General features: G+C 36.2%; 2 protein-coding genes across 2 annotated transcripts; both read right to left on the reverse strand.

Annotated features, from left to right (window-relative positions):
* Positions 1-3,942: 3,942 nt before the first annotated feature.
* On the reverse strand, positions 3,943-6,924 carry LOC122072736 (40S ribosomal protein S6). The gene is made up of 6 exons (XM_042637132.1): positions 6,766-6,924; positions 6,594-6,658; positions 5,115-5,172; positions 4,927-5,035; positions 4,510-4,782; positions 3,943-4,375 (listed from the first exon to the last, which is right to left on the reverse strand). Exons 1-6 carry the CDS (start codon positions 6,769-6,771, stop codon positions 4,137-4,139), a joined length of 750 nt encoding a protein of 249 aa, XP_042493066.1. The 5' UTR covers positions 6,772-6,924; the 3' UTR covers positions 3,943-4,136.
* Positions 6,925-11,523: 4,599 nt separating this feature from the next.
* LOC122072734 (serine/threonine-protein kinase SAPK2-like) lies at positions 11,524-14,309 on the reverse strand. The gene is made up of 9 exons (XM_042637129.1): positions 13,870-14,309; positions 13,662-13,736; positions 13,133-13,234; positions 12,765-12,818; positions 12,574-12,666; positions 12,402-12,494; positions 12,206-12,310; positions 12,021-12,119; positions 11,524-11,913 (listed from the first exon to the last, which is right to left on the reverse strand). The coding sequence occupies exons 1-9, from the start codon at positions 13,987-13,989 to the stop codon at positions 11,635-11,637; spliced, it is 1,020 nt and encodes a 339-aa protein (XP_042493063.1). The 5' UTR covers positions 13,990-14,309; the 3' UTR covers positions 11,524-11,634.
* Between the last annotated feature and the right edge of the window lie 2,388 nt (positions 14,310-16,697).

Consider the following 16,697-nt stretch of genomic DNA (forward strand, 5'->3'; position numbering starts at 1 on the left):
AACTGAAGTCAGGTATTCTTGGACTAACATCTGCATCAATTTTTGATCTTTTGGTATTAGGAATGCTGTGGACTAACATCTGCATCAAATTTTAATCTTTTGGTATTAGGAATGTTGTGGCCGACTCATGGGTAGGTATTTGGAGAATTTACCCTTTGGATCATTGTTTCTGATGGTACTTGGGAGCAGTAGTTCATGATCTTGATGATTCCAATAAAAATACATGCTCGTGGTCTAGATTCTCAGACTTTTAAAATCAAATTTCCAATGAACAGAATGAGCACAACCCAAAACCCAAATAATGTGAAGGAAAATAATGAACCTTGCATAGTTCAACATTGAATATTAATAACTTGGACATGTAAAGTGATATCCTATAAAGCAGAATTATCAAGCTCCCCAAATATGTTACCAATACAGAGGTATAACCTATTGTTGCATTCATTTTTATTATTAATATTAATCGCAATTTTTCTGTTAGGTCATTAACACACGCAGAAACCTACAGACTCCTGTGTAATTGTAAATTATATGACTCTTTTTTTTTTTTTTTTTTTACTGCCTCGTATTCGTGGCCTTCCAATACCGTACCCTTTTTCTACTGGATTGGTTTTTTGTTTTTTGTTTTTGTTTAAAATTAAATATAAGTAGAAACATGTGGATGAAATATAAACAATGAAAATCTGAAGTTTTGGCGAAATTTTATAGCTAAACGAATGATTCCCACATTAATCCGGATCGGATTTTTTTATATTCTATTTATGAAAACAAGTGAAAGAAATAGTTTTATCAAACTTTTTTGTTTTTCTTTGTTTGTGCGTTTCTTGAAACTTATCAAAGGCACTTGAACCACTAAAAATTGTGACCTTATTTTGATATTGATAAAGTGTCATGACTCCTGCAAAGAAGTGATGATGCAGCTCAAACTCCTTCAACGTTAGTAACTAATTTTCTCTTTCTTGGATAGAAATGTATCTGCTGCTTCTTACATAAAAAATTACATGTTTTCCTACTCTTCCTTTGCATGAAAATTTTTAACGAAGCTGCTTTTTCCTGCACTTTATATGCTATTAAGTTTTTAACCTTGCATCTACAAATTTAAGGCTATTGCCAACTTCTCTCACCAAATAAACTATGTTAAACTTGTATAGCTTGTCCTTATACAGGTCAAAAAACAAATACAAGGATCCTGATGACGGGCGCCAAAGGTTTTTGCTTGAGTTGGAGTTTATACAGTGTCTAGCTAATCCAATCTACATCCATTGTATGCTATTAAATTATGGAAGTTTAAATTTGTTGTGATGGGTGTTTTAAATGGAAAATGTTGTCATTTTAAAAGATTAGATAAAATTATATTTTTATATCGGTACCTTATCAATGTCCCTTATTTATCTCTCCTCTCTCTCTTACACGTTCTATCTTTATCTATAATATATCACTTCCCTTATTTACTCTCTTCTCGCTCCCTCTCTTACTTGTTCCTATCTATACCCAAAAATTAAAAATCCTATTTCTATTGAAAATATATCTTGTCTCTTATATATATATATATATATATATACCTCTTTCTCTTGCACGCTCCTATCTATACCCAAAAAATAAAAATCCTATTTCTGTTGAAAATATATCATGTCCCTTGTTTATCTCTCTCTCTCTCTCTCTCTCTCCTTCTCTTACGCGCTCCTAATATATACCCAAAAAATAAAATCCTAACTCTATTGAAAATATATCATGTCCCTTATTTATCTCTATCTCTATTGTAACTTAATATCTATCCTAAACCCTCACTCATAAAACTTCAATACAAAATATATCTCCCCATCTTCGATTTGAATTACCTCATTCTACCTAATTTAATCTCTCACTTCCAATTTCAAAAAAAACTCTTGCAATCAACTGAACCGTTATCATATCTCATTTCAGGTAATTATTTACTCCTTATTCTATCCTTTTTGAGTATACTTTAAGGGTCCGTTTGATAACGTTTCAATAAACACGTTTCTGCCGTTTCTGTATCCAGAAATGGAAACGGAAGAAACAGAACAAAAAGCGTTTGATAAAACTATTTCCTTTCACTTGTTTTCAGAAATAGAAATTGAAATTTCTACCTATTTATGGTTCAAGAAACGACCCAGGCAATGCCGTTTCTGGAAACGACTCGTGGCCATTTTTTCGCTAGTTTCTATCAATTTCCAGAAACATGACTTATCAAACACCTTCAATTCTGTTTTTGTTTCTAGAAACGGAAATTTATGTTTCTGTTGTTTCTTAAAACAAAAATGGCAGAAACATTATCAAACGGGTCCTAAGTTTTTCATATGTGCTAATCCTCTGAGTTGTTTAAATTTTTTAAGGCTATGTCTTCCATCTTATATCCATCAATGCACGAAGAACAATTAATTGTCTATTTTTTGTGTTAAGCAAAATGCATGTGTATTTCCCTCGAATACATTAGGTATATTTAATATTCTCCTCCTCAACATATGCTTGATCTTGTTCTTAATTCTCATACTTCCAATGCTTTTCAGTTTCGATGCTAGGAAAATAAATAAATTAAAAAAAAATTAAAATAGAGAAAGATAAAGCAATGTTGTTTCCTAACTATCCTTAAACAATCATTATCTTTTGTTCAAATTTAGATCCTAAATTTGAGATGCTTTTAAAATTTAAAGCTTAAATGCTTAACTAGATATTAAATTTCAATTTAATTCCATGATGTCTCTAATCCACACAAACACATAGACTAATTATCAATGTTACACCAAACATGCATTTTTATGTGTGTTTTAATTGGATTTTACTATCAAAGTTTTTCCCTAGATTAGGTAGTATCTATGAAAGAAACTACTGACAAAAAATTGCTGAGTAAGATCTATTGATCAACCTTTGGAAGCCAAAGTAGTTATAGATATTTTCTAAGGGAAAAAGACTACATAGAAATCATTTAAAATATTTACAAATAAAAGTTTATCCACACAAACACACTTTAAGAAAAATATTCCGTTGCACGTGCATTTACACGTGTGTATTTACTAGTTATTAATAAAAGTTACAAATGTTTTAATAAGCATGTGAAATGAAAAATAAAATTTGCTTTCTATATATTTTATCCTACATGTTTTCATATCTTAATGGAAGTTTCTTTATAATTTCTTCCTCTTTTCATCTTGTTTCACTTACGCCAAAGTGGACGACTTGAAGTTTTTAAAAGGGAGAAGATTGCCACCACGCTAATGCACAGATTCTATTGCATGTCTTCTCACATCCCACTTCCTCCCTAAAACGCACCCTTTATCATCGAATGCTTCAGTTTCCCACCCCCTCATTAGTGAAAAACTGCACCCTCACATCTAGTGATGACTCCCTCTCTACAAAATAAAAAGAATACAGTATTCTTGTAAATTTGTGATCTCCCAAGACCCTTCAAAGGATAGTATTGTTTTTCATTACAGCGGAATTTGTTTGCAAGGGAAATAAAGAGAATGGAAAGTGAAATCAAAACAATAATAAAGTGTTTTTTTTTATTATTTTCATGTAATGTTTGACAACAGTCTTTCTCCTCTTTCTGCTCCCTCCTCCGGCTGCTCTACTGTAGAAGCCAACCATGATGGTGTAGAGAAAAATAGAAAAAGTGACCAGGGTAGAAAGAAATGGAGTAGGTGAGGGTAAAAAGAGTGAACAGGGCGCACAGTCCCAGTGGTGCAGGGGGTGGTGAGCGGCTAATGTGATAATTTTAAAATTTCAGGAGAAAAAGTGGTGGCACAAGTTCCCATTTCTAGCAGATTAGAAAGAGTTCTTTGGTAGAGGAGTTGGACAATATAATCTGCACCTAAAATAATTTCTGAAGCCATAAGCAGCCTACAATGTTAGACAGTAGACTAGGATAATATGTGCACTGGGAAAGCCTATTCTAAGATAGAAATCCCATGATCTGCAACCAGATTGAAGGAAAGGAAAGAAAGGTAACCCTATAACATTAACCATTATTAATGAATTTGTAAACCAAAAAACAAAAATATCAAGGATTTGGGGAGAAATATTAAAAATAAATCCCATAGACAAACTATTTCAAACATAAGTCAACATTCAGAAAATAAATGATGGGGAAGGTCAAAACTTGCATGGCATGAGCACACTTAAGCCGCAACCGAAGGCTTAGAGGCAGCAGAGAGTCGGGATCTCTTCTTTGCCAAACTCTCACTGCGTCTTTCTCGCTGCTCCTTCAATCTGCTCGCAAGAAGCTTCTGATACTCAGCTGCCTCTGACTTGGCCTTGGCAATCCTCTTCTTCTTCTCAGAAATTCTAGCACGCTTCCTTTGCAGAGTCAAGGGAGTCACAAGCCTCTGTATTTTAGGAGCTTTACTGACCTTCTTCCCTGCCAACCATATAACACCACAATTAATATAATAAAATTCAAGCTCTAGATCATTATATAGTAACCAATGCAATAGAAATTGATACTGCTTTCAACATTATAAAATAGCAGATGCTTATGACAGTAAAACATACCAGCCTTGTTTGTAAATGTTCGGCGATATGTGTTGACATACTTCCGGACATCATCCTCCTTGGAAAGGTTGAAGAGTTTCCGGATCTTGGATGCCCTTTTTGGACCCCTCATCCTGGGCTTCTCAGTGTCAGTCAATCCAGGAAGATCATTCTCACCCTTCTTGACAATAACCAAATTCAGAACAGATAGGTCTTGGCTGACAATGCACCCACGGACAGACTTTCTCCTTCGCTCACCATTACGCCTTCCATACCCACGGAAACATGGAGTCCCTGTCAACAAAGCCTCAAAAAAATCCTATCAGTACCCCTCAGCACCAGCTGAACTAGAAACAAGTGAAGCTACATAACAAATGACTATAAATGGGCAACCCATTTAGTGTGTATCACAGAAACACAATCTCCCACTCAACCCACCTCTGTGAAGCAAAAGACGGACACGGCCTGGAGTAAGAACTCCCTGCTTCATTGGGAATCCTTGTTTGTCACAGCCACCCATAATTTTGAAAACATAGCCCTTGAACTCCTGTAAGGACACCACCACTCAATTAAGTAACCATCACAGATTCCTTAAGTTATCACAGGGAATATATCTAAGAACATACCTCTCCCAGGGCATCCCCAAGGACCTCCTGTGAGATCCTCTTGTCAAAAAATGCACGGCTGTATGATAAAAGAAACAAGTAAGGAAAATGGAAAAAAAAGGAATCTGCAGAGTTCCACACAATAGAAGAAAAATTCACATGTGGCAATAGAAGTTGAAAAATAACATAATTTATAATGTTTCAGTAGACTTTTCCCTAAGCTGCCATGAGCAAACAAATAGCAGTTCTTCTGTTTACTTCAATGCAGAACAGTTTTGTATAGCCAAGGATAAATCTAAAAAACAAACGACTTTAAACCTTTGCAAAATTATTCACAAGCCAAGGGAGAGGAAAGTTATGAAGGTCAGTGGGCCATCAAGCCTTAACCAAACAATTCTGGACATGCATCCTAAATGAGAAAATAGGATGTCTATCCTGCACGAGATGGCAGGTTGAAATGGCAGGTTAACGCTTCTCTGGATGGGGTTAAGAAAAGTGAGTGAACAACAATAACAAAAGGGGTGTGAGGGTATCTCTTAATCCAAATCTATAGAACCAATTCAATTAGTTACATAATTGCCAGAGATACCACCAATCATAGCCAAGAGAAAGTGTGTACAAAAAAAAAAAAAAAAAAAAAAGATGCTGGTTAAATAAATTTCAAATCTAAACACCACTATTGGTGGCATTAAGTTCTGTGGACGCAATAACTTCAGTATACAAAGATGAACACTTGATCAACAGAGAACAGCAGCAGGAAGTAACAGCCCAACAGCTTACTCAAACAATAAGACTAGCACTAATTGGCATGGTTCTAAATCTAAGGTTACAACCAGGTTTCCACCTTGGTCGAAATTTCCGGAACCTGGCCAAAACCAGGAATTTTTCCTTCTGGGCTATTTGCTAGAAATTTGTGTCGAAATTTCCAAAATGCCGAAAATAAGGTCGAAGCCACTGAAACTTGGTCATCTCGGGACAGGTTGGAAAGGTTGAAGTTTCCAAATTTTAGAACCATGCTCATTGGGGACAGTAATCGACATCAACACATTCTGTCAGTCATGAAAAAATTCTCATGTAATGCGCCCACTTGATAAAACTATTAAGACCAATTGTACATTAGAAAGAGGGAACCCCAAAAACCTCCATGGTGAGTATTCCCGCAGAGTGAGGAATAACCCCAGGATGCTAATCCAAAGCATATGACTCGAATTTAATGGATTTTCATTAGAGGCAAAAACAACGCTACGACAATTGCATAATTAAACATCAGAGAGGACGAATAAAAAAATCCTCTTTATGGTCTATTGGCACAAAAACCTTTGGGGCTGGGGGGAAGAGACATTCGCCTCTAGTAAAACACCAGTTATTCATAAGATATAGTCGTCTATTTCAACTAGATATCTAAACCATGAGCAATGTATATTGCGGACTGGTGTGTAATGCAAATCCACGATATAAATTAATTGGAAATGGTAAAGACGAGAGAGCGCGGGACTCAACAGTTTCTGGTCATCGTCGATTTCAAGCTTCTTCTGGCAACCAGTAGTCGGATTTGCAATATTGAACTGCAAAACACGTAAACAAAACAAATTTTAGCAGGCGAACAAGTAACCGAAAAAGTATGGTACACTCATAATCGAAATTACAGAGATTTAGAGTTTAAAGCTCAAACCTTCATCTTAAATGGAGTCTGGCTTCCGCCCTAAGCAGCAGAGGAGGCGAGAAGATGAGAAGAGGGAAATGCTCCTCCCTACGGCTCCTGTGAAGATCTAGGGTTTCTTCAAAATGGAGAATTGAGATTCTCGCTCGGAGATTTTATAATACTAAACAGAGAGGGTTTTAGGCGTAGCCACGCAAGTGCAATATAGAGCTATCTCGACGGTTAGATAAGCATCATAGGGCATCAATATGAAAACAGGCTCACGTAAGCTCTGTCGGGTCATATCAGATGGTTGGGTTTTATATGGATTTCGGCCCGGGACCTTGGGCCCTTGGATTCTACAAATATTTGGAAATGGGCTTTTCTTTAAGGGCCCAGGTTTAAGGGGTTGGCGAAAGTTTTCCTTCATCTTCACTCACCAGTGGGGGAGGAAGTATCCCATCACAACCGGTGATGTGAACATGCTTATTGGATATGGTTGGACCCAATTGTATGCATGGTTGTGTATGTACATGGTCGTGCCTTCGACTGTTGGATGAACGTGCAAGGCAGAAGTATCATTGTACATCCCCCTTTCTCCATTAGTTAAATCAATTCTGATTTAAGAAATTAAATGTAGTTTATTTGCAAGTTACCATAACTATAACAAAGGATTTCATAATACATGAAGTCTGACATATTAGTATAGGGGCACAAGTGAGCATTTTGGGATCTTTCAATCATATTGACTGCTTCGACAAGGCAAGGGAGGAGTTGCAAGAGAGGGGCTTCAATGATCTCAATCCTAATCTTAGGATCTAAGATAACGAAGGTTTTAACTCAAGACAAACTTAGGCAACATTCCCTAGCCCTCAAGGTGCCAACTATCATTGTTGGTTTAGCCACAAATGACCATATGGTCTCACATAAACACTCTCTTCCCTTTTGACCATATGGGCCTTCTAATAGACAAAACCATAAAATCATTTCAAATATTGGATTGGTGTAGGGTAGGAGAATCCACCAAGAAAAACCCTCTCCCTAAACTATAATATGTTTCCTATTTTAACTCAACCCACCCCCCTCCACACACACAAAAAAAAAATCCCTAACCCTGACCCAACCTTTTTTTTACTAACGATTGGTATTCAGGCCTTCAGCCTGACTAGTTCCACGTTGAATGATTCTCATTCAACTTTCACTGAAAGCAATGAAGAACACTAAACACTCCGTATGAGTGGTCCAAGGTGTGCCTAATGGAAGAACACTGACCCAACCTAACCCAACCTTAATATGAAAAAATCTCAGCCCCTACCTAAACCATTTGGTGTAGACTCACTAGTGCAACCCAAAAAAAAACCAATTTTTAACTTGTCTTTAGTTACCACTCAAGCTAGGCGAGGTTGGCTTTTCAAAACCCAAGCACCTGACCTGGCCCAAGGCAACTTATCCCAAACCATTCCCCAACCCAAAATCTGGGACTAGTCTAGCCATAGAGGCTTAACGCCCAGGCCCATCTTAAAGAAACATGCCTGCGGGTTGGACTTGTTCAGACTTAGCCTGAATTTGTACAACAACAAATTACCAACACTTGATACTATATGCTTGTAGAGTATTAAATATACTTAATCAATGGTATATAACAAGGAAAATATTTAACTACCAAAATCTAATACCTATATGTATGTTCATCTATAAGTATAGAAGGATCCAACTAGGTTAGGCTGGGCTGGGCTGGATCCTTATTGAGCTTTGGGTTTTGGACTTAAAACAGGTTGTGACCCCATCTATCATACATGTCATGGACAAATGACCCCTCCCATCATCCATGACCAGGACAATACAGGCCTCCATTGTCACTGCCCAATAAATGTTTTGTGGACAAGAATGTGTCATATATGTTTGTTAAATGAAACCTGAAATAATAGAGAGGCCAACATGATCATCCTCAACTACCTTGCCATACCCTTACCATACCCTGTGTGTATTATATCCACCAACTCTCCTATTGTAACAAACTTTTTCTTGTCCAGTTGACTTTGATAATATTTTGGGCTACAAAGTTTCATGATGAACAGAAAATGTCAAGCTGGTTGGTCAGCTACAAGAAACTTGAGCTTGGGAAGACGAAAACTTCTTTGTCTCATACAATTATGGTATTCTTTAAGTATGATATTATCTATAACCATATGTGGAATGCGTCCTTTAGAGAGTGAGGGTGGTATTTGATCCTAAGGCATGGTCAGGACTTGGGGTGCCAATTTCAAATCATAAGCGAATATCGAATCAAAAAAAGAGCCGAATTAATGAGATCAAACCGAATTAATTCGGTTTGAGTATATGAGTATAGTCCTTGGTTCGATTTTATTTCGGTTTAGGGTGTATGAACTATTGATTCGAACTAAAACCGAATCAAATTTCTTGTAAAACAAAAAAAAAATATGAAAAAACCCTAGTATCGTTAGAAGAGATTTTTTAAGTGACAAGTGTTTTTTGCAATTTATCATTACATATTTACATGCTAAGACAATTTTGGAGTTAGCAGGCCACAAGGCCCATAAGTTGGGCCCATTATGGCCTTTGATCCATCATAGTCATGGTCCAAAAGTGGAATTGCTTTTATAACCGAATTAAAATTGATGAAGTAAAAAACCGAATTAAAATTGCATATCAGAACTGAATTGGAACCGAAACCAAACCAAGCCAAATTGAATCAACTTGAGTATCTAAATATGGAATTAAGTTGGTTCAGTTCTGGTCCACCTTATCATCATTCAGAACCAAATCGAAACCAAACCAGTTGACACCCTTGGTCATGACTCGTGACAATCCAAGGTCCTTGTGCTGGGTCAAATGGCACATATTCTGATCTGTGAAAAACTGAAAATTGATTAGAGTATACAAGGATAACGATCGGAATTGTTTTAAATTCGAATCGGGTTATGGATATGCTTGTTAGATCTCGAAGATCATATAAAATGTTAGGTAGTGTCAAAATCTAAAGGAAGTATTGGGTTTATCTTCTTGATTAGGATTTGATAATTTGTTTTTGAGATCTGGTTCATCAATGATCAATATTATCCTACACTGATGTCTCTGTAGGCAAATTGCTGGGAGGGGGCTAACGGCAACATGAATTGTTGCAGTGCTGACAAGGTCTGTGTTCCATTTTAAAACTAAACTTTTGAAACTTTAGAGGTGTCCCCTTCCACTATATCTCATCTTACATGGAAATCAAAAGGGTTCTCTTTTTAATTTTCAATTTTTAATATATTTTTTTTTTTTAGAAAAGTGTGACCCATGAAGTGCTCTGATTTGATGACATGAACAATCAATACAGGACAAGTGAAGGGGTTTCTAAAATGATGAACATTAGGGCTTCTGGAAGATCACCGTCTTCCCATGTCATTTGTCAAGACAGCTGCTTAGAACATTTAAGTCATGATTTTACACCCAATAGCAAGTGCCTAGAGGTCATTATCGCCATTTATAAGGAAAAGATGCCAAGTCAAAAGAGAAGAAAAATAGAGAATAACGACAAGAGACTTTGAATTTTTTTTTTGGTAAAAAAAAAAAAATGATTTCCATGATAGTGATCATAGCTTCCATGATAAGCCCCGTATGGCAAGCAATGCTTATGAGCAATAGTGGGTATACCAAAAGACTTTGTTAGATTTCAATTAAATAGGCGGAGGGTCCAACTTGAAATATGAATACAAGTAATAACTACTCTTAATGCTCCTCCTCACTTTCTAACCAGAATGAACATACCAATGGGGTTAGTAATCTACTGGTGAAAATGCCCTCAATTCATCATCGCTCGAGTCAATTGGTTGTGAGTTTGAGTCTTGATATGCCTACTATCGCCCATTAGTCTTGCGGGCGATGATCACTACCATGGAACACCTTTTTTTACTCCCAATATATTAACACTCGCCCTCATGTGTGTTATACATGTGGATATATATGTATCTTAAGGAAAATAGCAAATAGATCTGACTTTGATACCATGTTAAATAAAGTGGTAAAACCCATTAAATATGATGTGGAGATGCAACCCAAAATCTTAAGGTATTATGTATACAAGCAAATATATTGATTTTCTCTTAGCCACATGGCAAACAGGGCATGTTTTAAATTTAAAATAACTTTAAAATCTATAAGGAGAAGTGCATTGAACACACATGGATTATTATTGATGACCAGCTGAATCATGCTGATATTCTGTTATTTGGTTTCACAAATATAAGAAGTGCAAAAGATATTAAAAAAAAAAAATACATCTTGTGGATTCCATGGTGTTGTGAGTTGTAATCTAACCAAATAGCTACTTTTTTTAAGACTTACATGACAATTCTGTTCCAATTCATCCCTCTACCATCTTTATCCACCTGAACACACCATAGGTCATGTACAGTTTGCTTTTGATTAATATAGTCTTTGTTCTGCCTAATTCCAAGCTTGAACCCCCAACCCATGGAACAGGGAAGAAAGGGGAAAAAGACAAATAAAGAAATGAACTACTGAGGTAAGATACCAAACATTGTTTTGTCACTTCGCATATAATACTATGGGCAAGGGGGCATTAAACGTAAGTTTAAGGGTATTTCGGACATTCGTAAATAAGGGGACGAGAGTAATGATTCCAACTACGTGGTCTATTGTGTTGCTGCTCACAAAAATCCTTTGCTGCACCGTCAACCAGCAAAGTTTTCTCCTAGTACTATTATTTGCTGTACTTAAACTGTTAAACCAAGCCAAATGATGAGTATAATACTATAGAAGCCAAAATAAGAAACAGTGATATATATTAACCCACAAAGACTACTTGACAAAAGCAAGATTTTCTCCTAATCCAAAAACAAAATCACAACTAGATCAGCTTTCATATGTAATACATACTCATAATGCACAAACAAAATCACCACTTGATTCAACATCATCTATGTCTACATCTGCATCAATTTCATCAAGATCCATGCTGCCTCCAATTAAATGTCCACCAATCTTGGGTCCTCCAGCAGGTTTCCTTGCCTCTTGTATTATAGACAGTACTTCTTCAATGCTTTGAGATGTATCTATATCATTATTAAGAAAGTTTCCTTCTTCTCTTCCCATGAATTCTATTGGCAAATTCTTCAAGAACCATGGATGGTTTTTAATTTCTGGAATGGTTATCCTCTAAAAAAAATCAAATGGAAGTTAATCAAAAGAAGCACTGAAAAGTAACTGGAAAAAAAATTTGGATGGGGGAAGGGGAGAAAAGAAATTGAAATAAAGATAGGTACCTTTTCAGGATTAGCCACAAATATCCGAGAAAGAAGATGCTTACAGTCTATGGATACTCGAACGTAATCTGGAATTGAGTACTGGACACTAAGTATCCGCTACCATAAGCCATAATAACTGCAATTAGAACTCATAATGGAGCAAAAAAACTGGCAGATGACTTAAAATTTGCTACATTTCTTACCCCAATTGTCTTTCGGAAGTTCCTTGGATCATCAGGATCTTCAAAGGGGTAAGCTCCAACCAACATTACATATAAAGTGACTCCACAAGACCAAACATCTGCAATCTATAGTTCCCAAGGATTACATGTCAAGAATTGGTCTTAAGGAACCAAACCAAGTTATAATACTGAACTAAAAAAAGGGAAAGGATATAACCTTGCCATCATACTCCTTTCTTGATAGTACCTCGGGTGCAATATAGGCTGGTGTCCCTACAGTAGATTTTGGTTGAGAATGGAATACAGATGACTGCAAAATAAGGTAGAACAATAAGTACCCAAAGCAATCTAAATAGATTCAGTCCCATAGTAACAGAAAAGTAACAAACCTTTGAATACCCAAAGTCACATATTTTTAGACGAGGTGCCGAGCTACCATCTAAGAGTGTGTTTTCCAACTTAAGATCTCTGTGGCAGATTTGCTGCAAGCAATAGATCAAATTAAAAAGATCCAACCCAAGAAAGACTCGGATCTTTTAAAAAGCATATTATATGTTTTAACATGTTTGGTAGAGAGTACCATTGAGTGGCAGTAACTGACTCCTGATATCAATTGTTGAAAGAAGTACCTTGCCTGATAAAACCAAAAGAGATGACAAGGGAAATGAATTGTAAGCCATCTTTTGGATGGGAAATAGTCCCCAGACCAAACCCTTTAAAAAGCCCTAGTCTTCCAAAGAACAGAAACACTTGACAGTGTCCAAAGCTCTTGTGACTATATAAAAACAAGACAGACATCAAAGGGCCTAAAACTACTTCATTTGGATATGATTAGTCATTTCCTGTTGGGGTCATATAAAAAGTCTGGATGGATAACACAGACAAACCATTTTCTATAAGGTATAAGATTCTCACAATTATTCATTCCCTTCACCCCTTTTATTTTACCTCGTCTTCACCGAATCTACCGGCACTGCAGATCCTCGCAAAGAGTTCCCCTCCAGCAGCATATTCCATGACTATGGCTAGATGAGTAGGAGTTAGCACTACCTGCAAGGATTGGTTCTTTCAGTTAAGAGCAGTAACAGAGCACCCATGATGAACATAATTAAGCATTTTGACTTAGGTTGCTCCTTTCAAATCAATAAGCTACATGTTCTGAGCTCCTGCTATACAATTTAGCAAAAAAGAATAGATGAACAAAACTATCAGAACTGGAAGAGAAAACTTCCTTTATCCCCTGTCAACAAGTAAGGCTTAATGAAGGCAAGATGAGACTATAAGATGAATCCATTCTAGCATTGTTAGGAAGGAATATCCATCTCCAGAGTGAGCAAAGTTTAGAGAATGAAATGAAAGTAGTACATGCATGAATCCTCTGCTGGGTCTAGTCTCAATCAAACAAATAATCCTCCATGAGTGACAAAAGAACACCCTAAATATAAAAGAACAAAAGGGAGTAAATGAAAAAACTCACCTCCTTGAATATAACTATATTAGGGTGCTTCAAGGATCTATGGTTCATGATCTCCCTCTGCACATTTTCATCAATCTTGTGGTACACAAAGAAATTTGTTAATCAGCCCAAAACCCAAAATCCATAGAATGAAACAGAAATAATAGAAGGGGAGGGGAATCAGATCAGATACCAAGAACCCAAAGAACAGAGAGATGAAGGAACAAACCTTCTGCCCTCTTTCAATATACTTCACAGCATAGAGTTCCTTGGTCCACTTATCTCTAACAAGCTTAGCAACCCCAAAATTCCCAGACCCAATATCTTTCAGTATCTCATAGCGCTCCATGACTTCAAAACAGAACACATGAAACAGAGCACCGTCTCTCGCTCTCTCCTCTCTATCTATCAATCCCTGGGCTCTTCTGCTATCGTCCTATTCGCAGAAGAAAATGGAGTCTTCAAAAGGGAAGGGAGGAAACGAAGAAAGCTGATGACCCTTTTCGATTCTGGGCTCTGCCAGATTTGTTGGACCATGTCAAATCGTCCATTAGAGCATACAATCAAACGACTTAAGAGTGTTTTCACAGCAGTAAAATTTGAAGGAAAAGGCTAAAGGCGGCTAGAGAGAGGGAAGGAAAGGGGGATGACATGTGGGTTGTGACAGAAATCTGAAGCTAACTGGATGCACTAAACCAAGTTGATTGTGGGGAGCCACTATTGGCTTATAGGGGGGACTGTCAGAAGACTGTATCGTTGTCGGTTGGTGAAACATTCAAAAGCTACAGAAATTCTTTCCCACGAGGGAAAAGACACGTAATTTAATCTATATTCTCAGTAACGAACGATGATATCTGATGAGGATTAGACAGTTGAGAGCATTTGGATACTTCGTTTAAGGAACTCTCAATCATCCTATGTTTATTACATCAAAATGTAATGGCTGCTGATAATGTTCACATGTGTTGAGTCGACTATGAGAATTAATTGTGTTTATTGTAAACCGGAACAAAATAAAAAAAGTTCAATTTGGAATTATCAAACCATATAATAAACAGTTTGGTTTGAGTTGATTTTAAATTATATGAAGAGAAAATGTTTTTTGTAGGGGACTGTAAATCCTACGCATACACAAGGGCCAATAAGAGTACAAGAGAAAGCATCAATAAAGTTATCATTTTTTTCATTTTGGGAGAAGGGGATGATTATTTCACCTCTCCATGTGTTTGGGTGCAAGGGCCACACTCTTCCGTAGAAACCATTTTCTTTTATTTGACTTTTCAGGTTTGAACTATTCACAAGTGTTTAATCAATTATATTTCATCTTCTCATGTGTCTCTGATGCATGAGCCGCTCTTGAATAAAAATTTTTGTTCCAAATAAAATTGGATTAATAATTGATATATTTATGAAACTCGAATCAAAATCAACCAATTTCATCCCCTGTTGGCTTATAGTTATTCATGTAGCAATGGAAGATAATGTTTTTAAAAAGCACAAAAAAAAATTTGTTTTTTTTATGAGGGTTTTTTTTTGTCTTTCCTTTGAGTTAGCAAAGCACTTCTTGTGGTGTTAACCTGACCACGTATTTAGTATATTATATGTCATTTACTTTCCCTGGATTTCGTTAGATAATAACCTAATATGGATATATATAACCAATATAGAAAGGAGGCGGCTTTGTTGCAAGGCCTAATTACTCCAAATTTTATGAGAAGGTATGGATAGAAAAATGCCTCTGATTTTATTAGAAAGGCCTAGTATGGATATCTTCTTCTTTTTTTTTTTTTTTAATTAAAAAATTATTGTTTGATGGCTTTAATCTCATATTGGTTCAATACGGCCAATATATTAATATTAATATTTCAATAAAAATATTGATAAAAAATAAAAAGAGTATATCTAGTGCACGTACGAGGTCTGGGAAATAAGAATTATGCGACCTTACTCCAAGAATGTTGAGAGGTTGTTTCGATCGTTTGGTCATCAAGTCGTAATATTCGTACTTTTACCATTAGATCAAGTGTCACTAAAAAAAAAAATTGTGATTGTGGTTGTAGATGCTGGTTCTCTCAAATTCCATCACTAACTTCTTACCTAATTGTGGTGTCTAACACATCTAAGGTTTGGTTAGGCCTTTTCTATGGAGTGAGATCTATTCTAGGTCTTGCTAGTAGTGCGGCTGTTTTGGCATATCTGATTTTAGATTTGCTTGTTATTCATAATATAGCCAATAAGAATATGTTTGGAAACCCTTACCAGTTTTAGATGGGTTGAAATCGTCTGCAATTCCGATCTTGTACAATTTCGTGCAATACCACCTTCAGGTGGTGACACGTGTATTGATACCAATACAATGGTCCAGATCTGATACAACTAATAAAACATTAAATCAGTGAAGAGGTATTTAAATCAGATCTGGACCATTGCATTGGTATCAATACACGTGTCACCCCCTGAAGGTGGTATTGCACGAAATTATACGAGATCGGGATTACAGACGATTTTTTTCCGTTTTAGATGGTCTATCCGATTGGTCCAATAACAAAACATTTGTTTGGCTCAAATTGTGTTTTTAACAGAATTTGAATAATAACCCAACTTGTGTTTTTATTTTCTCAAAAAAAAATTATTTATTTTAAGGCAAAAGAGAAGAAAGTGATTGAAGAGCAGTCATAGAGGTTCAAAGAACTAGGTTAACAGATGACAAAGAGTTGGGTATGCAGCTCTGTGAAAAGATTTTCTATGCTTATTTTATTGTGACCATCCCATTGGTTTAGCTAATAGTTCCTAAATAGCGACGGTATGCCTAACTTCATCCCTTAATAGATGACTAAAGCCTACACTATTTGTTTTAGATAACAAGCTAAGAGGTAAGCCTTTGTAAAACCTTTACCAAAAAGCAGAAAGTTCCAACAAGGATCTCCATGCGGATCATGTTTTCCAGATAATATCTTAGTTCTACTAGTAAATTTATTGGAAAAGGAGGCATGCAACAACTCCGTGTAGATTCAAATATATCCCTTTCAAGTGATAAACAATCGGTTCTATATTGAT

Source organism: Macadamia integrifolia, chromosome 3 (genome assembly GCF_013358625.1).
Source record: "Macadamia integrifolia cultivar HAES 741 chromosome 3, SCU_Mint_v3, whole genome shotgun sequence".
Taxonomy (NCBI): Eukaryota; Viridiplantae; Streptophyta; class Magnoliopsida; order Proteales; family Proteaceae; genus Macadamia; species Macadamia integrifolia.